The 25785-nt window shown below is 47.2% G+C and overlaps 1 protein-coding gene across 2 annotated transcripts in view; it reads left to right on the top strand.

The window, feature by feature from the left end:
• Positions 1–2509: 2509 nt before the first annotated feature.
• The window catches only part of PDLIM1 (PDZ and LIM domain 1), a 40047-nt gene continuing 16771 nt past the window's right edge, over positions 2510–25785 (top strand). For both annotated transcript variants that reach the window (XM_081191814.1, XM_081191815.1), the window contains exons 1-3: positions 2510–2664; positions 12132–12283; positions 24309–24393. In XM_081191814.1, the coding sequence (XP_081047940.1) occupies positions 2566–2664; positions 12132–12283; positions 24309–24393 (336 nt within the window). In that variant the 5' untranslated portion in view covers positions 2510–2565. The remainder of the gene's footprint in view (positions 2665–12131; positions 12284–24308; positions 24394–25785) is intronic.

Genomic DNA, 25785 nt, shown 5'->3' with positions numbered 1-25785 from the left:
TCCGAGTGGCTGCAGGAGCTTCCTGCACTCAATCGGAAGCCATGGAAGCCGAATCGGACATTCAGCTTCCAAAAAACGTTTGTAAACCAGAACACTCACTTCTGGGTTTGCGGCGTTTGGGAGCCGATTTGTTCGGGAACCAAGCCGTTTGACAACCAGGGTACTGCTTTTTGGCACTGTTTGGTTTTTACAGCGGGACCTCTACAGAGCAGGGTTGCTTGAATGTCTCGCCATAACTTGTACTCTGTAATCACCAGAGTAGATAAGCTGCCCAAATACTACTTGCTGAAAGGGTCCACTTGCCCTGCCTTGTCTGAAACTTCTGTAGGCCATGGACCTCTCTGTGTGGCGATTGCAAAAGTCAAAATAAGATAACGGCCTGCCGAAATTGAGGGTGAATCTGTCAGGAATCTGTATCGAGGGTGTATTCCATTTATGTGAACGCCAAGGAGGCACTTGGTTTGTCTGCAGAACAAACCTCTCACAAATGTTCAGGTAGGTAGCCGTGTTGGTCTGACGCAGTAGAAACATATAAAAATAATTTTAAAAATGTCCAGTACGAGACCAACTACGTTTGTTCTTGGTATGAGATTCTGTGTGCATGCACACTTCTTCAGATACACTGAAGCAGAAGTCACCAGACCTTTTTGAAAAGGTTCAATTTCCCCTCCAAATTTTTTTATTGGTTTTCACAATATTATAAACAAACAAACACACACACACAGAAGACAAACAAACATAAACATAAATCATAGTCTTATTGAAAATTACAGTTATTAACTTTGTTAAGCGACTTCCTCGCTTCCCCTTGGTTGAATTTCATTGCATGTCCTTTTAACAGTTTTCCAAATCCCAATTTTTATGAAATTTAACTTAAACATTAACATCCTTAAATCTTCACCTTATAGAATTAAACATATTAATTCATCACTTAACATAAAGTCCTAAGCCCATTAAGTACAAGACGAATGCCTCGCAAGACAAAAAACTCGCTAGACGAAAGGGTTTTGCGATTTTTGAGGTGCTTCGCAAGATGAATTTCCCTATGGGCTTGCTTCGCAAGATGAATACGTCTTGCGTTTTTTGCAAGTTTGTTTCCTTTTTCTTAACACCGTTAATACAGTTGCGACTTGACTTCGAGGAGCAACTCAGAACGCAGTGTGGTACCCTTTTTGAGGTTTTTGGTGATTTTTGAAGCTTTTCCAAAACTTTTCTGACACCGTGCTTCGCAAGACGAAAAATTCGCTAGACGAAAAAACTTGCGGAACGAATTAATTTCGTCTTGCGAGGCACCACTGTATCTGCAAGCTATTTCCAGTTAGTTTAACTTAACAAATTTAACTAAATAATCATTAAATTTATTCCATTCTTCGATATTCCTCCTCCTTCTGGTCGCAGACTCTTCTGGTTAGGTTGGCTAGCTCCGAAAAATCTATCATCTTCATCTGCCATTCTTCTATTGTTGGTAATTTTTGAAAAGGTTTAAACCTAAAGTTCTAAACCTTTTAGACCTAAAAGGTCCAAACCTTTTTGAAACCTTTTAGGTCTGGTTAGTGACTTCTTTTATATATATATATATTTCTCTCACAAATATGTACAACTTAGGTTTACTTCACAGTAGTGGGTCCAATTTAATGAGCTCTGGGACAATGGAGTGTGCCTTCCGGGGTGAAGCCAAACCACTGGAGATTACAGCACGGACTGTGGCTGCAGAGAACTGCTACCTTCTGTGTTGTTTTTGCTTCATTAGCAGCGCGGAAGTGACTTCTCCAGGGCACTGTGTATGGAGGTCTGGACTGCTCAGACCACAAAGACTTCCTCTTGGCCTGAGGTGGTCCAAAGGAAAGCAGACATGGGCGTAGCCAGGATTTATTTTAGGAGGTCAGGCTTGGGGGGCGCACAACTGAGTTATCTGTGATGCAATTGGTCAGTTAAGAATTTCTACTTATTTATTTGATTTGGGGTGGGGGGCAGCTGTCCCGCTGGCTACGCCCACGAAAGCAGAACAATACCGTTTGGCACCAGCTGGGCTGCTGGCGTTGCAGTCACTTCCCTCTGCTGCACGTGTCCCTCATGAGCTGATGAACATGCTCAGAAGCACCCTTGTGCCGCAACCCCATGATTGTTAGTGCCAAAATTCCCAGCTCCCAGCACCCCGTTTGGCTGCGTGGCCACAGGTTGTCTCCAACACTGCTTGCGCGTAATTGCGCGCAATTGCTTCCACGTGCGTTCCTGGAACCAACCGCCCGCATCCAAACGATCCGGGTGCGGGGAAAAGTTGCTTGCCGGCTGGAAAGGGCGCGGCTTTCGGATCGGACTCCTTTGTTCCTTTGGCGAGGTGGCATCAGGTAAGGTGACGCCGGGCACGCGCAAAAAAGAACCCTTGTCTGCGCTCCTCCCCGCGGCGCGTCCCGGGGCGGAGTCAGTCAGTCCAGGCCGGGCAGGGAGTAGCTCCTTCCCCGCTCGGCGCCTGCTCAGGGCCCGCCCGAGTCTCCGCCCCGGGGTGGGGCGGAGCAGCCTAGCCCCGCCGCGCCGGCTGGATCGCGCAGCCTGCGGCGAAGCACCATGAGCAAGACCCACCGCATAGTCCTCCAGGGGCCGGCGCCCTGGGGTTTCCGCCTGGTGGGGGGCAAAGACTTCGAGCAGCCGCTCACCATCTCCAGGGTAAGCAGGGAGCCCCGAAACTTCCGGGAGAAACCTGGATTGGGATTGGAGCGGGAGGAAGAGAGCGCCTCTGAACATGTGCAGAACGCCCTGCGTCGCCAACTGCAACTCCCGCGCCTCGAGCCGGATCCTTTGGGTCCCCATCCCCTCGCTTTTTAGGGAAGGACGTTCCAGTTCTGAGACGGGCTTGAATCTGAGCTCTTCTGAATCTTCAGCAGGGGTCTCTCGGGTTGGGGGACCCAAGGAGAGAAATCCGGGATCGGGACCGGGATCCGCCGGCCAAGGGGCGCTGGGAAGCCGGCCGGCAGCAGCCCTTCCCCGGCCCTTTCTCCTTGGCAGCTGGTCCTCAGAGGCGCGCGGTGGTGCCCGTGAGTCTGGAGGTGTCGATTAGCTACCCGTTGATAAAATCGCGAGGAATGCTCCCATCTCCTTGGAATTTCCTGGGATTTTGTCTAATCCCCTTTCAAATCCATTGCAGATATCGGGCTGATGATCCGAGGCGTGTTAGCACTTGGAAAGGTGAAAGCAAATGCCAAAAGTAAAAGCTAGAAGGTGATGGGCTTTGCGTCCACATGGGTGGTTAAAAAAAACCCAACATCCTGTATTTTCCCAAATTTTTGCAGCCTGCATGTTACAGATCACAATGGTATTTGAAATAAACTGACAGTTTTCTGCCCTTAAATGGGGACTGAACTTTTTGTTGTTGTGGTGACTGCTTCCTTCAGCTTCGACGGAGTGCTGTTTCTACTTGCCTGATAGATTGCCAAAGTTGGAGGAAGGAGGAAAGCTCTGAGAGGTGCCGCACCTACTTGAGACCCGGGGAGTGGCTGGTGCTGCAGTAACAGCTGCTTGGTTGTGCCCAGGTGGGGGCTAATCTCTGTCCCTAGGGTTGAAAGAAACCCCCCCAACAAGGTATCAACTAGCACAGTTGACAAAGTATTTGTCATTGTCTGAATATTCCTGCCTTCACATTTTCGTTAGGGTAATGACCAGGAATCGTACCGAAATACTTCATCCATCCTTCTAGTAGGAAAAATGTATATTTCTGACTGTTCTTAGCACCCCCTCTGCCACCTTTATTGACTGATAATAAAAGCAATTAGCTTTTTCAAAAACTCCAATCCCTTGGTACTCACAGATTTAGGGTGGCCTAAGCTAATGAATTCTAGCATTTAATTTTTTGCATGACAGTCATACTCCAGGAAGACCCACTGGAATTGGTGGATTTAAGTTACTTAATTCCATTGATTTCATTATTCTGCTCTGAGTATGATGTAACACTGGATATCACCATCTGAAAATGATTTATTTATTTTTTTGGGGGGGGGAAATTACAGTTAAAAGTCATGTCCTGTGACACCTTAAAGAAACTTACAATGATGTATTGTGCCAGAAGTGTCCATGGAGTCACTTGCAAAAGTTTATGCTGCAGCGAATCTCCTAATTTTCTCTGGTTTCTCCCCAGCCCACATTGAATGTAGTTGTCTCATAATGCCTTCAACTGAGCAATGCTTTTGGCGCTGTGGGTTAAACCACAGAACCTAGGACTTCCTGATCAGAAGGTTGGTGGTTCGAATCTCCGTAACAGGGTGAGCTCCCATTGCTCGGTCCCAGCTCCTGCCAACCTAACAGTTTGAAAGCACATCAAAGTGCAAGTACATAAATAGGTACCACTCTGGCGGGAAGGTAAACGGCGTTTCCGTGCGCTGCTCTGGTTCGCCAGAAGCGGCTTAGTCATGGTGGCCACATGACCCGGAAGCTGTCTGTGGACAAACACTGGCTCCCTCGGCCTATAGTGCGAGATGAGCGCCGCAACCCCAGAGTCGGTCATGACTGGACCTAATGGTCAGGGGTCCCTTTACCTTTTTAACCCAAGGAGATACATCAGACAGGGGCGTCTTATCCATAGGGGTGCAGGGCGCCAAGGCCTGGAGGGCGCCAGGGAAGAGGCGGAGGCTGGATGCGGCGCCTCCTGGCATCAGCTCGCTTCCCTTGCCCCCTCCACCATGCTGCGCCGAAGCAGCGCTGCACTCGGAGCCTCTGCCTGCCGCGGCCACAGCGGCACAAAGCACCCAGTCTCTGCCTCTTGCCTGCCATAGGAGCCGCCCTCCAGCTGCTGGCCACCTCCTCCAGCCCCGCCGACAGCACCACCCTCCCTAAAAAACTGGGAAATGGCAGGGGGAGCTTTGCACCACGGTGCCAGATATCCTTAAGACAGCTCTGACACCAGACATCGGGAAGCTTATTCTCAGAAAACGGTGCCTGCTTTTAGGAATATATCACCATGATTCCGAGCGAGCAGCAGTGCTGTGAGATCTTCCACCAGTTTAAAAGCAGGGTTATTTAAGACTCAGGAAGGGTGAATAGGAGCTCACCTTTCCCTTCTTTCTCTTTCCCAGCCTCAAATAGCCAGAGGCGAAAAGGTTAGTTTCTGCTGCTGGAATTCCAGGCTGCTAGTAGGTTATGGAGCTCTGGGTATGATGTTCAAATAAGGCTATGGGCCCCTGATTCAGATCTTGTGCTCAGGAGCAGCCCAGCTCTCTGTCAAAGTCCTTTCAGCAAAACAGGGGTTTTGATTACGGAAAACAAATCCATATTTTTTTGTTAAGCGCCTAACCACATACTTTCCAAAATGGGATCTGCTGTGGAGTAATTTGCAGGCTCCCTCTAGCAGATTGGTTTCGAAACCATTTTTTCTTAGCAAAGGGAACAATGAAAAAAGGGTGAGCATTTGCTTAGGGAGTTGCTTTTTGTGTGTGTGACACAGTCTACCAATTTCTCTCTGCTAAGATAGAACACTTATGCTGTTTTTGTGTCTGCTCCCCAGAAATCTACAGGGTTTGTTTTTGTTTTTTAATTGAGATCCCGCACAAACAAGGCTTCTTGTGTTCTGCGTATGTTTTCATAAAATAGGTGGACTATTTTGGTTGGTCGCCACACAAAACCTTCCAAATGGGTAGCTGAATGAGTACACAGTTTTTGCCTGGTAAATCTTGGTGCATAGTCCAATTCAGTTGTACCTTGGGCTCTGTTTCCTGTCTGAAGAATGGCAATAAAGGTAAAGGTATCCTCTGACCATTAGGTCCAGTCGCGGACGACTCTGGGGTTGCGGCGCTCATCTCACTTTATTGGCCAAGGGAGCCGGCGTACAGCTTCCGGGTCATGTGGCCAGCATGATTAAGCCGCTTCTGGCGAACCAGAGCAGCACACGGAAACGCCGTTTACCTTCCCGCCACAGCGGTACCTATTTATCTACTTGCACTTTGAGGTGTTTTCGAACTGCTAGGTGGGCAGGAGCTGGGACTGAACAACGGGAGCTCACTCCGTTGTGGGGATTCGAACCGCCGACCTTCCAATCAGCAAGCCCTAGGCTCAGTGGTTTAGACCACAGCGCAACCCGCTGCTATTCTTCCTAGGTGAAAAAAACATTGTGGCACAGGAAGGGATGCGGAACCTCCAGCCCATGGGCCAAACCTGGCCCGTGAAGCCATTTTTTGGAAGCCACAACCACCCTTATACCTGACAACATACCTGACATCAGGTGTGGGGCAGGTAAGGGCAGGGCTTCAAAGGAGTGTTCAGGAGCTTAAAGTAAGCTGACATTTGTTTCTTTGCTGGGCTCAAAATGCACACCTTTCTCCTGCTCATGTAGGGCAGCCCCCTTGCTACATCAATTGAGGCTCTAATAACAATAACAATAATTTATTATTTATACCCCACCCATCTGGCTGGGTTTCCCCAGCCACTCTGGGCGGCTCCCAACAGAATATTAAAAACACGATAAAACATCAAACATTAAAAACTTCCCTAAACAGGGCTGCCTTCAGATGTCTTCTCAAAGTCAGATACTGTAGTTATTTCCTTGACATCTGATGGGAGGGCATTCCACAGGGCGGGTGCCGCCACCGAGAAAGCCCTCTGCCTGGTTCCCTGTAACCTCACTTCTTGCAGGGAGGGAACCGCCAAAAGGCCCTTGGAGCTGGACCTCAGTGTCTGGGCAGAACAATGGGGGTTGGAGACGCTCCTTCACTGCCTTCCTCCATTGCTTCCTGTTCCCCTTTCCTTTTCCTAAATCAAAAAGATACTAAAACCCTTATATGGAAGAAAGGGAAAGGAGTCGCAGGTGGTTCAGAATTCCGCTGGACACAGAAGAGCTTCTTTAGGGCATCTTAGGCTCAAGTGATGCACAACTTCTTAATGGTGATCATAGCTTAAAACCCTGTGAGCCTGGCAGGGAATTATGGGTGAGACAACCTCCCTCTTCCTCAAGCCCATGTCTCTGAATTGGGTTAAGAGAATAGCAAGGAATAGTTATTTAAAAGAATATCCATTTTGCCCAAGAATAAATATGAATGCCGTCCGTACAAAAGTAAGAGATGCAAGAGCGACAGAGATGCTGAGCTACTTCATCTAAAATTAACACTGACCAATGTTTCTTCAGTCGTCATCTTTGGCGATCGCTCATAGCCGAGTAAGATTGTCTTCCATGAACACGGTCTTAACAGTGAGCCCGTAAGTGACTGTGGAGGCCAATTCTGGATCCACATGTCCTTCCACAGTGGGGACTTAGGTTTCCAGGTGGGAGTTGATCATGGTGAGGGTTTGCCAAGCGTGCCTTCTTCTTAGCACGTTTCTCCCTTGCATCCTGAGTTTGAGCATCTTAAAATCCATGACACCTTTGGTAAAGGCTGTTCTCCAACTGGAGCTCTCACAGGCCAGTGTTTCCCAGTTGTCAGTGCTTATACTATATATTTTTAGACTTGCCTCGAGACAGTCTTTAAACCTCTTTTGTTGATCACCAGCATCACATTTTCCATTTTTAAGTTCAAAATAGAGTACAGTGGTACCTCGGGTTAAGAACTTAATTCGTTCCGGAGGTCTGTTCCTAACCTGAAACTGTTCTTAACCTGAAGCACCACTTTAGCTAATGGGGCCTCCTGCTGCTGCCGCACTGCAGGAGCACGATTTGTGTTCTCATCCTGAAGCAAAGTTCTTAACCTGAAGCACTATTTCTGGGATAGCAGAGTCTGTAACCTGAAGCGTATGTAACCTGAAGCATATGTAACCCGAGGTACCACTGTAGTTGCTTTGGAAGACGATAATCAGGCATGACCAGTCCAACAAAGTTGATGTTGAAGAATCGTTGCAAGCAGCTGTGTAAGAAGAGGCACGATTGGTGAAACTCGTGTATTTGTAGAACTGTAGGTTGGGAAGTGACCCAAAAGCCCATCTCTTTCAACCTCCCTGCCCCCAGGGGCATAGGAAGCGGGGCGGTGAAGGTGGACCTCCCCAGGTGCCCTCACTGAGGGGGTGACATTTGGCTCGCCACCCACCTGTGACTCCCAAGCCTACCTTGAGCCATCGGGTTGGGTTAAGGGGGGGAGCTGCGGCCAGTGGCGTAGCGTGGGTTGTCAGCACCCGGGGCAAGGCAAGTAATTTGTGCCCCCTAACCCGTGGATTTGCGCCCCCCAACCTGTGGATTTGCGCCCCCTAACCCTAACCCCCAGATGTTGCGGCCGGCCCCCCCCGGCACCCCCCACGCTACGCCACTGGCTGCGGCTCTTTGCCAGCGACATTCCTCCCTTCCCCTTTGACAGCTGGGGGAGGCTTGGGAGTCACGGGCGGGCAAATGTCCGCCATGGGCGGCTTGCTCCGCTCCCGTGAGTAGCTCTCTCCGTCCCAGGCTGCAGGGTGTGTGCGCCGCTCCAGGCACCCAAGAGGCTATCCTGCAGCTGGCAGGGCACCCTCTGCGCCATGCCCCCCTCGGGAGCGCAGGCATATGTTTTGCCGCTGCGTGCCCCACCTTCCTCAGGAGGACTGCCCCACTCGTGGATGGTTTTTTAAGCCACCCTGATTTTGTTATCACTTGAATGTGTAATTTTTATTGTTTCCGAGCACAATTCAAAGTGTTGGTGCTGACCTTTAAAGCCCTAAATGGCCTCTGTCCAGTACAGTGGTACCTTGGGTTAAGTACTTAATTTGTTCCAGAGGTCCGTACTTAACCTGAAACTGTTCTTAAGCTGAAGCACCACTTTAGCTAATGGGGCTTCCTGCTGCCGCCGCACTGCCGGAGCCCGATTTCCGTTCTCATCCTGAAGCAAAGTTCTTAACCTGAAGCACTATTTCTGGGTTAGCGGAGTCTGTAACCTGAAGTGTATGTAACCTGAAGCGTATGTAACCCGAGGTACCATTGTATATCTGAAGGAGCGTCTCCACCCCCATCGTTCTACCCCGACACTGAGGTCCAGCGCCGAGGGCCTTCTGGCGGTTCCCTCACTGCGAGAAGCCAAGTTACAGGGAACCAGGCAGAGGGCCTTCTCGGTAGTGGCGCCCGCCCTGTGGAACACCTTCCCACCAGATGTCAAAGAGAACAACAACTACCAGACTTTTGGAAGACATCTGAAGGCAGCCCTGTTTAGGGAAGCTTTTAATGTTTGATGCATTACTGTATTTTAATATTTTTTTGGAAGCCGCCCGGAGTGGCTGGGGAAGCCCGGCCAGATGGTCAGGGTATAAATAATAAATTATTATTATTTCAGCCCAGCTAATTCCAGATCATAGGGAGTTGTTTCTTTCTAGGCATTTAAATCAGGCATAGGCAAACTCGGCCCTCCAGATGTTTTGAGAATACAGTTCTCATCATCCTTGACCTGTTAGCTAGGGATGATGGGAGTTGTAGTCCCAAAACACCTGGAGGCCGAGTCTGGGGGTGCCTGATTTAAACTCGGCCCTCCAGATGTTTTGAGAATACAGTTCTCATCATCCTTGACCTGTTAGCTAGGGATGATGGGAGTTGTAGTCCCAAAACACCTGGAGGCCGAGTCTGGGGGTGCCTGATTTAAATGGATACAGTATGCAAACCAATAATGGCTATTTTTGACCTCTAGCAAACCCTGAAGATGGTAACTGGCTCTATAGAGCAAGTTAGCTGCTTCTATAGCAAATACCCAGGGTGTTCTCCTGTGTGCTGGGATGGCAGGACACTTTTATTTCATTTATTTATTGTTCAGGAGAAAAAAGCCATGCTTGCAGACAGCTCTACTACAGCATTTAAAAAGAGCTGGAGGTTAGAATCAGGAAAGCTATTTTCACATGGAGAGTTACTGGAACGGTTTCCAGCCTGCCAAAGGAAACAGTGGGTGCGGCTTGTTAAATAATGGGGAGATGATTTAGTCAAATACTATTCCAGCTTCTGGCACTGACTGCTATTGTTGTTTAATTTAGATGTAAAAACAAAATAGTCCTGCCACCTTATCTTGTGCTTGTTATAGTTCAGTATACAATACTTGGGGGATAAGACCAGTTTTCCCTCTCATTATTCTGTATGCTGGTGCTAACAGTCCTTTTAACCTCATTATAAGGGATTTTTGAAGGTATCGTTCATCTGAATTTTAAACTACAGTCGTACCTTGGTTCTCAAACAGAATGTGTTCCGGGAGTCTGTCCAACTCCTGGAACTGTTCCAAAACCAAGGTGTGGCTTCCGATTGGCTGCAGGAGCGTCCTGCAGCCAACCAGAAGCCATGCCGGACATTTAGCTTCTATTTAAGTTACATTATAGTCCAAAGGCTATTCATCAGGAAATAAGGATTTGTTTTAAGTTTTTCATGTGTGCTAAAACTCAGGCTAAGTTAAAAAAACAAAAACACAAAAGTTTAACCGCATCAGTTAACAAACATGGATACATATGCTATAATGTTATTGCTTTAGTTAAATAAATTGCTCAAATTGTTATTAAGGAAATGATTATTTTCTCCTTCCAATAAAGTACAGCAGAAAAGTTATCCAAATATAAACAGTTCACTTGTTAAACATCACAATAATTTCATAATTATCGGTCTATGTACTATTTCTAATAGTATAAACAAGTCAGTAATTTTTGGTAGAACTGTGAAAACTACTCTGAAAATTTATTATTCCAAAAATGAAACCTTCCACTGGTTGTAAATATTAAGATTATACCAGCAAGAATAAGTCTTTCCGTAAAAAAAGATTTAAATCAAGTCTTACTGACTAATGATTTAAATCAATATGATTTAAATCAAATCACCCTACTTCCCATAAAGCACATCTCATCTTCACCATTTCAGGAACCTTTCAAGTGCACATGGAGACAACTAGAGAAAACTTTGGCCAGACAATTAAAGAAGTGATCAGGTGTTATTTCGGTAAAAGAAGAAGGTGAATTAATTCTAGAGGGTCATCTCTATGGAACACTGCTTTGGGGTATTAATGGATCTGCATCTGAGGATGACAGTTTATGCCACCCAATGACGTTGCTTTGAATGAAACAATGGGCATCTTGTCAGTGATAACAATAAATCTGTATCTCATGTTGGAAACTGGAGTGTGGCAAAGTTTTATGGCTCCTAGAACCCCTCTGGGACGCGGGTGGCGCTGTGGGTTAAACCACAGAGCCTAGGACTTGCAGATCAGAAGGTCGGCGGTTCGAATCCCTGCGACGGAGTGAGCTCCCGTTGCTCAGTCCTTGCTCCTGCCAACCTAGCAGTTTGAAAGCACCTTAAAGTTCAAGTAGATAAATAGGTACCGCTCAGGCGAGAAGGTAAGCGGTGTTTCCGTGCGCTGCTCTGGTTCGCCAGAAGCGGCTTAGTCATGCTGGCCACATGACCCAGAAGCTGTTCACCGGCTCCTTCGGCCAAAAAAGCGAGATGAGCGCCGCAACCCCAGAGTTGGTCACGACTGGACCTAATGGTCAGGGGTCCCTTTAACTTTACTTTTAGAACCCCTCTGGTTTCAGCAGACACAGCTCAGAAACGTGAACCCCCTTCGCACTACATTTAAATACTACTTTTCTTTTTAAGTTTCTACCCTCGTGAAAAGTACTGAAGGCCAAGATGGCCAGAATTCACAGGAGCCAGAAACACACAACATTTCTGTGCCATGTTTTGTGTTCTAAATGTTTGGATCTCTTTTGTTAGGAATAGCAAACTGGTATGCAATAGTTCAGAGATGGCTCATTGCGAATGAATGTGCTTTTCTTAACCGCGGACTCCCACTCATTCTATCATTCCATTGTGAAAGCCAAAGCTAGGGGAAACTAAAAAGTGAGCTGGTTGATTGATGGGTTTTCGTTTTTCCTTTAGTCCAGTTTTATGTTGCTGTTTGTTTCCCCCCACTGGTGAGTGTTTGTTAATATGCATAAAGTCACCGTTTTTGTAGAATGGTGTGTGAAACAAGACAGTATCTCATTGATCCTTTACAATAACCCCATAAGGTAGACCAGTAAAATTAGCACTGTACTACAGAGGCCTAAGAGTGATTCATTTACAGTTTTTATGTTTGTGCCTTTCAATAAAATATTCAAAGGCATTCTGCTAGTTTCTTTGTAGCCAACTCCCGGTTCCTCTTGTGAAACAAGCCGGGACCAGTGTACAAAGAACAGCCCGGGGCCTTGAGTTTTGCTTTGGTGACAATTTCTGTTTATCTTTCTTCTTCTTCTTCTTGCAGGTAACCCCTGGCAGCAAAGCTGCAGCTGCCAATTTATGCATTGGAGATGTTATCATGTCCATTGATGGGGAAGATACAGAAAGCATGACTCACCTAGAAGCACAGAACAAAATCAAGGGCTGCATAGACGAAATAATTCTGACCGTGGGCAGGTAAAGTAGCATTTGGATTGGAGGAATGAAATCTGCCTGGCTCAAGTATCCAATGAGCACATATCACAGCTATGGTTGGTTTACTGTAGGAGGAAAAATATGAATCCCTGTGACCCAGGGCTAAACTCACTCTCCAGCAGGAAAGAGCTCCCAGAAGCAGAGTTTAAACTCACAAAGGTGTTAGGAATGTAAGTTGTTAGACCCTTTTATCCCATTTAGTTGCATACAGCACTCCTCTCTTTCTGCCCCTCTTGCAATGAACAAAGCACACACTGTTAAGTAAGTTTAAAATGCTTTACTTACAAAACATTCCAATGGTCAGTTTCATGCATTTATCCAAGCAGCGGCAAGGAGAGCACAGGTAGAAAATACAGCAAGATAGCTTCAAACACATGCTCTAAGCTTGGCGTTTGCTTAGGCATGTCTTCCTTTGGTCAGTTACATGGCGCGGAGAGAGTGAGAACAGGAAGAGAAGACTTCACTTCATCTCTCATCAGAGAAGAGAGATCATGGCAAAGCTGAGTCTAGGAAACTAGCTCTTTTGTTTTAAGAAGAAGAAGAAGAAGAGTTTGGATTTGATATCCCGCCTTTCACTCCCCTTCAGGAGTCTCAAAGCGGCTAACAATCTCCTTTCCCTTCCTCCCCCACAACAAACACTCTGTGAGGTGAGTGGGGCTGAGAGACTTCAGAGAAGTGTGACTGGCCCAAGGTCACCCAGCAGCTGCATGTGGAGGAGCGGAGACGCGAACCCGGTTACCCAGATTACGTGACTACCGCTCTTAACCACTACACCACACTGGCTCTCCACCCTTTCATGCACTAACTAGCACTCACACATAGTTCTGTTTGACTGCAATTTCCCACATTTACGAGCTTCAGCTATTCCCTGACAATGATAGCCTGGACACAATAATTCATGCTTCGATTATCTCCTGTTGGATTACTGTGATGTGCTCTACGTAGGGCTGTTTTTGAGGATGACGCAACATTGCAGTGCATGTGGAATGAAGCTGTCTGGCTGGACAGCCGGTTGCGGCCACATTTTACTGGTTCTTAAATAATTTTACTGGCTGCCAGTACATTTCTGGTCTGAATGCAAGGGTTCGCTGATGACTTACAAAGCCCTGGAAGACTCAAATACCTAAATACTTTCCCTGTATAGGCCTCCCAATCTGCTAAGGAAACCCTTTTTAGCACCCCACTACTTGCTACACAATTCTGTGACATGTGAGAGGGCCTTTTCAGTGGTGGCACTCTGGCTATGAAATTTGAAACCCTCTGAAATTTGGCTAATGCCTACTCTGGTCTCCTGTTGGAATGGGATGTTTTATTATGGTTTCAGGATGTGCTGATAGGAGGCGTTCCATCTGCCTGCCTATTTTATTGCTATGCCTCATATTCTAATAGAGATTTCATTATTCCCTGCCACAGATTCTTTGCATAGAGGGTGATCTAGAACGCTTTGAACAAATAAAGTACATGGCAAGGTGTACATTTCCCCAGCTCTGCTGCTGCTTCCTGCACAACATAGGAAGGTCTGAAAGGGGTCTGTAATCGTGTTTGGCTGAATGTGCTTATACAGTGGCACCTCGGGTTAAGTACTTAATTCTTTCCGGAGGTCCGTTCTTAACCTGAAACTGTTCTTAACCTGAAGCACCACTTTAGCTAATGGGGCCTCCTGCTGCTGCCGTGCCACCAGAGCACGATTTCTGTTCTCATCCTGAAGCAAAGTTCTTAACCCGAGGTACTATTTCTGGGTTAGCGGAGTCTGTAACCTGAAGCGTATGTAACCTGAAGCGTATGTAACCCAAGGTGCCACTGCAAAACTCTTTCGGAATTTCTTGTTCGATGCAAGAAGGCTGGGGTTGGTGGGGAGGGAGAGAGCTCATTTCCTCACAGCCTTAAAGGTAAAGATAAAGGACCCCTGGATGGTTAAGTCCAGTCAAAGGCGACTATGGTTGGGGCGCTCATCTCGCGTTCAGGCCGAGGGAGCCGGCGTTTGTCCACAGACAGCTTTCCAGGTCATATGGCCAGCAGGACTAAACCGCTTCTGGGGCCACGGGACACCATGACGTAAGCCAGAGTGCATGGAAACACGGTTTATCTTCCCACTGCAGTGGTACCTATTTATCTACTTGCACTGGCGTGCTTTCGAACTGCTAGGTTGGTGGGAGCTGGGACAGAGCGATGGGAGCTCACCCCGTTGTGGGGATTCGAACCGCCGACCTTCCGATTGGCAAGCCCAAGAGGCTCAGTGGTTTAGACCACAGCGCCACTCATGCCATTCACTGCATGCACTACACACTTAGTGCCTGGCTGGGTGTAAAAACCCGCCGGCGGAGAGCCAGCGTGGTGTAGTGGTTAAGAGTGGTGGACTTGTAATCTGGTGAACCGGGTTCGCTTCCCCACTCCTCCACATGCAGCTGCTGGGTGACCTTGGGCCAGTCACACTTCTCTGAAGTCTCTCAGGCCCACTCACCTCACAGAGTGTTTCTTGTGGCGGAGGAAGGGAAAGGAGATTGTTAGCCGCTTTGAGACTCCTTAAGGGGAGTGAAAGGCGGGATATCAAGTCCAAACTCCTCCTCCTCCACCGCCATGCCAGCCAAACCCTTGCTGCCGCTGCCACCGGGCAGGTGTGGGGCACAGAAGGTTCATAGGGCCTAGCCAGCCAACACGAGCCTTGGCGGGCCATTCAGCGGCAAGGCCCTGGCCTGGAGGTCCCCAGCGTCAGGGAGGGCAGGGATCCCAAATCATCCGGCCCCCCAGCCCTCCCCATCTTATGCCCCTGGTGTGGGCTGAAATTTGTAATGGACTTTTGTGGTTGCGGCAAAAGCAGCAAGTGTCTGCTGTATCTTCTCATGTCAGGGCTAGGAGTTTCTCAGCAGTTCCTTCTCTCCAGGGGGGAGAGCACTTCCAGTTGGTTCATCATGGACTCTCCTCTTCCTTCCTTCCTTCCAAAGCCCCTCTCCTCTTCTCCGGCTTCTGTGCCAGCTCCTGCCTGCTTTTTGGCTATCTATTCCTTTCCTGATAGGAGATTTATGTGAAGGTTTCATATTCTGCCAGATCAGCTCATAAGAGTTGGGTTCATGGTCCAAGAACGTCTTTCTCCCTCCCCTCCTCTCCTTTTTTTTTTTTTTTGGAATGGAGATGAGCAATTATTGTGCAAGATTATGCAACTCTTGAGCTAATATATAACCACAAGTAATCTGAAAAACTATTGTGGGATGGGAGGAACTGCAGATACTTTTTTTTGCGCGAACTCTTTTAATGTCGTTGTAAATAGTTGCACAACGCTTCTCTTGTTCCTGTCTTCCCTCCCAAAGCTTTGGAACAAACACCGTGAATTTCTGTGTCAAAGTTAGTTTTACTGTTGCAGAATCACTTCCAAGAAGTGGAGCTGGCAGCATATCCTCTTCATTCAATCACCAGCGGCACAGAAAAGCCGAATTTAAGTCACAAAACTTGTCCAAGAAGTGAAGCAACCACCCAGACAGCTCTTGAGAGAGAAGTATTTTAATCAGGGACCAAAATGTGCTACATTAACAAAAGCCTGTGACTAAGGGTCTAGTGAATTAGCTCAAAGAGGGAGAGCAAAACAAGGAACTCAACACAAAAAAATAGAGGGAGGTGGATGTACTCCAGGAATGCCACAAATTCTCTTGACTCACTCCAGCCCTGTCATTTTCCTGAGAATTCCCTCGACCCTGAGAAACGTCTGTGTCGTTCAACCTAGTCTGGTACGCTGTGTATGCATGTCTGTCTATATATGGACATTAAAACGGACGGGCTGCTTCTCGAAGGTTTAATTATTATTGATGGCTATTGGCAAAGTGTGTTTGCACTGGAATGTTGTGTATGGGATATTTCAGAGAGCTGGCTTCTTCAGAAGAACGGATGCTAAACTTTAGAGAGTGCCTTTCCCGCAAAATCCAGCCTTTCTCAACCTTGGGTCTCCAGGTGTTGCTAGACTACAACTCCCATCATCCCTGACGGCTAGCCCTTCTCACTAGGGATGATGGGAGTTGTAGTGCAGCAACATCTAGGGAACCCAAGGCTGAGAAAGCTTGCCCAGCGATCAAAGCCTTGACATGCTCTCCCCTTCTAAAAACGGTCCATTTTAGAGCCAGTTACCTGTTGAGTCTCCAGCCGGCCTCACTGAGATTTGCTTTTACTGAGCTGCGTTTTCAAGCTATGCCCTCCGCCGTCCTGGACGGGTGAGACAACAGGGTGTCGTATAAAGGCAGACTCTGTACATGTGGGCTCCCTTAACTGCTCGGCTGAGGTAAGGAAATCTAGCAGACGCCACTAGCAGAGGGACTCAGGAGTGGTGGTGGTTTCACCAGCGATATACCTCTGTGTGAAGCCGACATCATGGTCTGCTCCTCCTCATAATCATAATCATAATCATCATAATTTGTACCCCACCCATCTGACTGGGTTGCCCCAGCCACTCTGGGTGGCTTCCAACAAATAAAAAAGCATAATGTGGAAGTATAGCAGCAAAGGTCATTTAGTTAGTAACCTAAAGGTTAATTTTATTGTCAGACAGCCAACCGAGAGGGTGGTGGTGATTGAAGTGTTGCCTAGCAACCAGTCAGAGGGGCATGATCCTTCTCAGGTAACACATGCTTTGATTGGCTATGTAGCTGTCAGGAGTTTTCCTCTGTAAGTTTAGTTGAATGTCTCCTTGCTATAGACAAGGCCTGCCCTAAAAAAGGGAAAACCTCTCTTGTTTGCTTCTCCTCAAATTATACACCGTATTTCGTTCAATTTCCGCATTGTAGTCTTAACCAGACTTTTCTCTCAGAACTCCATCTGCATACTGGTCCTGGGCGATATATTGATATATCACCCAGACCTATACATTGGACCCAGGGGGTGATTTATTACCCTACTGCCCATATAGGAATGATGTCTCTCCCTGGCAGAGTAGCTCCTATGACTTCTTAGCAATGTAAGCATTCCAGTGACTGGCAGAGTTGCCCTTTTTGCTCTGGCGGCCAAAAAGATGAGAAAGAAGCCCCTGAACAATATAGAATTGTTCTATATTGTTCTGCGTAACTGGGAGATGCAGAGATCTGGATACTATGATTTGTGGTTGTTTAGTCTCTTTGTTGTTGTTTAGTCGTTTAGTCGTGTCCGACTCTTCGTGACCCCCATGGAACAGAGGACGCCAGGCACTCCTGTCTTCCACTGCCCCCCCCTGCAGTTTGGTCAAACGCATGCTGGTAGCTTCAAGAACACTGTCCAACCATCTCATCCTCTGTCGTCCCCTTCTCCTTGTGCCCTCCATCTTCCCCAACATCAGGGTCTTTTCCAGGGAGTCGTCTCTTCTCATGAGGTGGCTAAAGTATTGGAGCCACAGCTTCAGGATCTGTCCTTCCAGGGAGCACTCAGGGCTGATTTCCTTCAGAATGGATAAAATCTCTTTACGTGTATTTATTTTTTATTCACATTTGTCATGGCCAACGGCTAGTACAATAAAGTTATTGGGATTGAGAAAACCTGCCCGAACTTGACAGGAGAAAGCAGGGAGAAATACCTTGAGGCAGTCAAGCAACATTCCCCGTTCTGTCGCGGAGCATGTCCAAAAACCAGTTGAAACGCAGCCCCTACCTTTCCCAAGTCAACATTCACAATGTGGACCAAAAGCATCACCCAGCTCACTGACAGGGTGAAACCAGCATGTTGCTTTGGAAACTTGTATTGCATAGAATCATAGAATCATAGAATCATAGAGTTGGAAGAGACCACAAGGGCCATCGAGTCCAACCCCCTGCCAAGCAGGAAACACCATCAGAGCACTCCTGACATATGGTTGTCAAGCCTCTGCTTAAAGACCTCCAAAGAAGGAGACTCCACCACACTCCTTGGCAGCAAATTCCACTGTCGAACAGCTCTTACTGTCAGGAAGTTCTTCCTAATGTTTAGGTGGAATCTTCTTTCTTGTAGTTTGGATCCATTGCTCCGTGTCCGCTTCTCTGGAGCAGCAGAAAACAACCTTTCTCCCTCCTCTATGTGACATCCTTTTATATATTTGAACATGGCTATCATATCAGTGGTGGTGGGGATAGTTGGTGCCATGGCCCTGGGCGCAAAGTGCTGAGGGGGCGCAACAGTGCAGGTTCCAGCTTCTACAGGGAGCCCTGCCCCACCGAAGGTGGCGGAGCGACCCGTTGGGGGGGCTGCCACCCTGCTGGTAAAAAGCTAAAAGACCCCTGGACGGTTAATCCAGTCAAAGGCGGCGATGGGGCTGTGGCACTCATTTCGCTTTCAGGCCGAGGGAGCCGGCGTTTGTCCGCAGACAGCTTTCCAAGTCATGTGGCCAGCAGGACTAAACCGCTTCTGGCGCAACGGGACACCGTGACGTAAGCCAGAGCGCACGGAAACACTGCTTATCTTCCCATTGCAGTGGTACCTATTTATCTACTTGCACTGGCGTGCTTTCGAACTGCAAGGTTGGCAGGAGCTGGGACAGAGCAATGGGGACTCACCCCGTTGCGGGGATTCGAACCGCCAACCAAGAGGCTCAGTGGTTTAGACCACAGCGCCACCCTGGTGGACCCCCTCTCCAGCTCCCATCCTTCCCTGCCTGCCTGACGTCTTATCTGCACTGCTTTAACTCGGAACCCCCAAATCTTGGGTCCCCTCCTCCCCAAACTCCTTCCGTGGTAACTGTATTAAAAGAGGCCAGCCTACTCTCTTGTCATAGAGGACTTTTTGTTTTGAGCAAGCGAAGCATTTTGCCCCAGCTGCTCGCAGGGGACAAAGGGAGCTTATTCTTGCAGCCGTAAGAGTGCAAACATCAGACATTTTGCTTCCTTGTTTGGATAACTTCTAGTACAGATGGAAAGCGGAGCCAAGGGCGACGTTGTCCTTTCCATTTTTATCCCCTGAACAAGTCTGCATGGATGCCAGCCTCTGTAAAAAAAAACCCAACACAACCCATCAACTCTGCATCTGTTATTGTGTTCCTTAAATATAAAGGCTGACTTGATTCGAATGTCACAGGCTTTCTCATTCAGAGAAAAATAGCTTTGTAACCACCAAGGAAGCTGGATGTGTCTCTTTATTAGGTTGACCAAATGCAAAGGATGACAATGAACTTAAGCAACTGTGTGGAAGAGGGAATTTTGGCTAGTGAGCGCTGCATCAGCTGAAATTCCCTCTTCTCCTAGTGAATTAGAAATATGACACACCTGTTGTTCCTTGCTTTATCTGATATTCTAAGTTAGTTGCACCACACCTGGCTCTCGGAATTGGTCTAGTCTCTTATTTCTTCAGAAGACTGGATTAAGAAATTACTGAGACGCCAAGCCTCCTCATCTAATTTTCAAGAGCCAATTATTTTTTTGGAACCGTCACCAGGAAGAAATAAAGAGCAGCAAGCTTGATCTTCTCAGGTGGGCAAAAAGGTCACAATAATTTTGTCTTGGCAGGTTATAGTTTCGATGGCAAACTTGCAGGATTCTTGGCCATGTTCAAATTTATATGGCAATTAGCTGAAGCTGGAATACTTTCCCCTCTTCAAACTTTGACTTTCAGTGCCGCTGAAAGCATCTCCCAAAACCTTTTCCTTCTGTGCAGCCATCATGAGAAGTAGGAAAATTACTTTATGAGATAAAGTAGAGTTTCTCGAGGGATTTATTGTTATTATTTACTCGAAACATGTCTGACACCAGTGACCCTGCCGAGAAAACAGATTTTTAATGTGTGGTGGTTAGAGCTATTGCTCTAGACTGTCTGCTAAAACATTCCTCTGGCATTTAAGTTTGTTCGCATGCCAGCCACCTGACTTTTGCAAGGATTGGGTGCTCACGAACGCCAGCGAAGTAACTGGGAACTGCAGCTGTTTTGTTCTTTTTTTTGAAAGGCAGCTGTTTTATATTTTAGGGAGCTAAGTTTAGCTTGCAAATCTGGAATGCTGGTCTTTAAATGGAAGGTGAGAGCTCGCTTCATTCCTCGCTCATTCCATCGCCGTGATCGAGAGCCTGGGAATCTCCCGCTCAGTGGAATGCCCCGCTTTGTAATGTTAGTGCACGCCAAAAATGTTTTCGTTTGCCATGAGTTGGGGCAAGTGACTCAGCTCCCCGAAAAGACATTGGTGGGCTGGCGCTGAATAATAATAATAATAATAATAATAATAATAATAATAATAATAATAATAATAATAATATTTATACCCCGCCCATCTGGCTGAGTTTCCCCAGCCACTCTGGGGCTCCCAATCAAATGTTTCCCCAGCCAGTCTGGCTCCCAATCAAATGTTAAAAACAGTACAGCATTAAATATTAAAAACTTCCCTAAACAGGGCTGCCTTCAGATGTCTTTTAAAGATGGGATAGCTGCTTATTTCCTTCACATCTGAAGGGAGGGTATTCCACAGGGTGGGCACCACTACCGAGAAGGCCCTCTGTCTGGTTCACTGTAACCTCACTCCTCGCAATGAGGGAGCCGCCAGAAGGCCCTCGGCGCTAGATCTCAGTATCCGGGCTGAACGATGGGGGTGAAGACGCTCCTTCAGGTACACAGGACCGAGGCCTGTATACCTCTTCCTCCCTTCCTTCCCTGGTCAGGGTTAACCAGAGCACAGCATGGAGAAAGGGGTCAATATCTCTGACTTGCATGAATTTCATCCTCAAAGGAAGCTCTGCAGTTGAGATTATGCCCCTCGGCGCTTATGTGGCACACGCTCTTATTCCGTAGGAGGTCAAAAGAACATTTCTAATTACTGATAATAGGGTTGCAAAGCTCATTGTGGTCGGCAGGCCGCTCCCTTTTTAAAAATAAATTTCTGACAAGTCCAGGCGAGGACTATTTATGTTTTCCCGAATAAGGGAATGCGTAGCATGCCACTTGGTGCATTCTTCTTGCCAGAAACTGCTCCAAAGTATCTTAACTGAAGTGGTTCATTCCTGAATTGCAGGGGGTTGGGATAGATGACCCATAGGGTCCCATCCAACTCCACAATTTTATGATTCTTTGGTTTATGTCTCTGTGAATTTAAAGTTGCAGTGGAGGGAATAATGTCCCTTAAGGAAGGAATTCTGCTGTTAACAGTGGATGAGATTAGTCAGTGTGGTGTAGTGGCCACAGTGGTCCATGCGACGGTCACCTCCAGGCTTGATTATTGTAACTCACTCTACGCGGGGCTGCCCTTGAAGCTGACCCAGAAACTCCAGTGGGTGCAGAATGCCGCGACGAGGCTCCTTACGGGGTCCTTGCCACGGGATCACATTCATCCAGTGCTTTACCAGCTGCACTGGCTCCCTGTGGAGTACAGGGTCAGGTTTAAGGTGCTGGTTTTGACCTTTAAAGCCCTACGTGGCCTAGGACCCATGTACCTACGCAACTGCCTCTCCTGGTATGCCCCGCGGAGGACCTTAAATTCCACAAATGACAACACCTTGGAGGTCCCAAGTCGCAAGATGGTTAGATTGGTCTCAACTAGGGCCAGGGCCTTTTCAGTACTGGCCCCGACTTCGTGGAATGCTCTGTCACCAGAGACCAGGGCCCTGCGGGACTTGACATCTTTCTGCAGGGCCTGCAAGACAGAGCTGTTCCGCCTGGCCTTTGGTTTGGACTCAGTCTGACCCTTATGTTTCCCTCCCCTTATGGTTTTGATCTATGGGCTACTATTAAAATGAGGCTGCATTTTAAATTGTATTTTAACCTGTATTTTAAATTGGTCTTTAAAAATATATATATATTGTAATTTTACTGGTGTTAGCCACCCTGAGCCCAGCTCTGGCCGGGGAGGGCGGGATATAAATAAAAAATTATTATTATTATTATTATTATTATTATTATTATTATTATTATTTATTTGGGGTTAGAAAGCTTCACTAGGACCTATGGAGACCAGGGTTTGGATCTCTGCTCAGCCATGAAGCTCACTGGGCAACCTTGGGGCAGTCGCTGCCCTCAGCCAGACCCACCACATAGGGTTGTAGTGGGGATTAAATGAGGAGGAGGAGAACTACCGTATGTACACCAGAGGTTTTTAGCCTTTTTGGGTCCATGGCTCCCTTGACTAACTACAGTGGTACATCGGGTTACACATGCTTCAGGTTACATGACGCTTCAGGTTTCAGAGTCCGCTAACCCAGAAATATTACCTCAGATTAAGAACTTTGCTTCAGGATGAGAACAGAAATCGCACAGCGGCGGTAGCAGGAGGCTCCATTAGCTAAAGTGGTACCTCAGGTTAAGAACAGTTTTCAGGTTAAGAATGGACCTCTGGAATGAATTAAGTTCTTAACCCGAGGTACCACTATACATTCTTTCTGTGGCACCCCTGTGGGGTTCAGGAACCCAGTTATGCTACCCCTTGTCTGCAGAGCTGGCAGCCCCTCACCCCTTTTCGAATGCCCTCCCTTGTGGAGGGTTCCCTCAGCCTCCTCCCCCCCCAGCCTCCTCTCCCCTCTCCTTGGGGTCCTCTGGGCAGCTGCAGCTGCCACCCCCCCTGCCCCAAAGAGAGGTGCCTCCTCACACTGCCCCTCAAGGGTCTGGGAAGCACCATTCGCCTGGGGAGCTCATAGCTGGGGCTGCTGCAACAAACAGCTGTGCAAGCCTTTGGGAGGCAGAGACGCAAGAGGGCATCTGAGGAGGGAAGGGAAGAGGGACAGAGGCCAGTGTTGCCCACGGCACCCCTGACCACCATTCAAGGCACCCGAGGGTGCCAGGGAACACTGGTTATAAACCACTGACGTACACCACCTGGAGCTCCGTGGAGGAAAGATGGGATGGAAACGTAATAAACAAACAAGCAAAAAGGCCCTCTTCAGAGTTATTTGTAGAGAAACAAAAAACATATTTGCATACAGTGGTACCTCGGGTTACATACGCTTCAGGTTACAGACTCCGCTAACCCAGAAATAGTACCTCGGGTTAAGAACTTTGCTTCAGGATGAGAACAGAAATCGTGCAGTGGTGGCGCGGTAGCAGCGGGAGGCCCCATTAGCTAAAGTGGTGCTTCAGGTTAAGAACAGTTTCAGGTTAAGAACGGACCTCCGGAACGAATTAAGTACTTAACCTGAGGTACCACTGTACTTGGATCCTCGATAGAATGAGCAATATTGGAAAGATTCACAGCCATGATCCTCAAATGGACCAGTGACGGCCTCTTCCCTTAATTTACCTTGCAAGGTTGTTATTAAGGGAATAATGCACACGGCCCACAGTTCCCTGAGGAAACCTGGCATATAAATAATTAGATTGCACAAAACTGCTGGTGCAAGTCTTGCTAAGTTAAATTTCCCACTCTTAGCCTTGGAGATGGTGGACTAAAGCACTTCAATAGGAATCTTACTTATTTCTGGAGACTTTGACATTTCCCAGACACACGGAATGTCTGCTGTGACTTTGCCTAAGTACCGCATGCTGTGCCTACTCCTGAAAAAAGTTCGGAAGCAAAAGAAACACCCCCAAAACCCTGGATTTGGGGGAATTCCAAATTTATTTATTTTTTATTAAAATTTTTTATTAATTTTAACATATAAATTATAAAATGTACCACAAAACTTATCACTTATACAATCTTTTTGGACTTCCATCAGCACCTCTGGTGATCCACCGTTTTAACCACTTCTTATGCATTTCTTAACTTTATATTGCCTTTACATCTCTTAACAAATCATCCTCCCCCTTGTCAATTTTTACAATACTTCTAATAATACTCTTCACAAAACTTCTTGCAACCCTACAAATGTCATCTGTTCTTCACAGTTACTTTTCAAATAGTCCGTAAATTTACTCCAGTCTTCCGTGAATTTCTGGTCTCGCTGGTTTTGAATCCTTCCTGTTAGTTTATCTAGTTCTGCATAGTCCATTAACTTCATCCTCCATTCTTCAATCAGCAGTAACTCTTCTTGCTTCCATTTTTGGGCCAATAATATTCTTGCTGCTGTGGGGGAATTCCAAATTATGGAATTGCGTGGAGCAAGATAAACGTCTTGAAACTACAAAATACTGTAACAAATGTGGAGAATTCTAGCGTTTAACCACCAGACGCTTTACTTTGCAGAACTGAATCAAAAATATGGTCGCCGCTGGTTACCGAGGAAGGGAAAACCAATCCATACAAGATGAACCTGGCATCCCAGCCACAGGTGAGTAACATGAAGGAGGCTCTGTTTCTTTTCTGCCAGACTATGCCTGCTGCAGGTATGGATTGAACCGTGTTGACGCAGCATAAATGACACTCTCATAGCTGCTGCTTGTGTTTTATTCTAAAGGCACAGGCACACTGTGTGTCACATGTTTGGCATAACACATGCATGCCCAGTATAGGCTGAGGAGAAAAGTCAGTTGTGGAGGATGGAGGAAAGAGTATCGTGAATCCATATACAGTCGTACATTGGATCTCAAATGCCTTCGCTCCCGAAAAAATTGGCTCCCGAACAATCAAAACCCAGAAGTGAGTGTTCCAGTTTTTGAATGATTTTCGGAAGCTGAATGTCCGCCGCGGCTTCCGATTGGCTGCAGGAGCTTCCGGCAGCCAATCAAAATCCTTGCTTTGGTCTCTGAACATTTTGGAAGTCGAGCGTATTTCTGGAACGGATTCCATTTGACTTGCAAGGTACGGCTGTAGATGTTTTTTGATTCGGCCATCGGGAATTGAGTTTGGGCGGGAAAGCCTTTAATGTATGGGAAAATCCCATATCAGAAGTGGTGTTTTTGGCAATTTCGGGGGGGGGGAGAGAAAAAGCTATAAAACCTCATTTTTTGTGATTTGCACAACAACATTGCCCCCCTTCCCTCCCAAGAAAGCTCAACAACTTTGCCTTAAAAAGCTCAATAACATTTCTGTCCAGGTTTTCACTCTATGAAATATGGAAAGCCTAGTCAAAACAGTAGGCCCTTCCAGATGGGGCCACACTCCGTAATTTAGCCTCTAGAAAAGTAGTTGGCAGGACATACAGCACTAGGAAGTAATCCATCACACAATACATAATTAAGTTGAGGTTTCTTTCCACTAGATTTTATCGATGACCAGTAGCATAAAATATCAGGCAGCAGGAGATTGTGGGGAGGATGAAGTTCTGCATCTGAGCAGTGCAGAATTGTGGAATTTAGATTCACGTGAGAATGTATGATTGCCTGTGAAATTTGGGTGTTTGGGTGGCTTCTCTCAATGTCAGCCACAACCACTTCCTTTTGGCCTCATCCGCTACTGGCATGCAGTAATTGGAATAAAGCCCTTGGGTTCAGAAAGGTTCTCCCCCCTGGGCCACAATTGGAGAAGGGGGTGTGATACCTGCACCCGGGGGACATGGCCTCTTTTTTTAGGTTTCCCCACCTCTGCAACACCCCACCGGGAACTCATAGCCATGAAGCTGTCCTCTGCACATGAGCGCGACACCCGCCTCGAACGGCTGCGCCATTCTTAAGTACCGTATTTTTCGCTCTATAAGACGCACTTTTTCCCCTTCAAAAATTAAGGGGAAATGTGTGTGCGTCTTATGAAGCGAATGCCAGCTCCTTGGCTTCAGCGATAGCAA

This window comes from Podarcis bocagei (genome assembly GCF_964188305.1).
Source record: "Podarcis bocagei genome assembly, chromosome: 4".
In the NCBI taxonomy this organism is placed as follows: Eukaryota; Metazoa; Chordata; class Lepidosauria; order Squamata; family Lacertidae; genus Podarcis; species Podarcis bocagei.
Note: the sequence above shows the minus strand (reverse complement) of the source record. Positions and strands in the feature narration are given on the sequence as shown.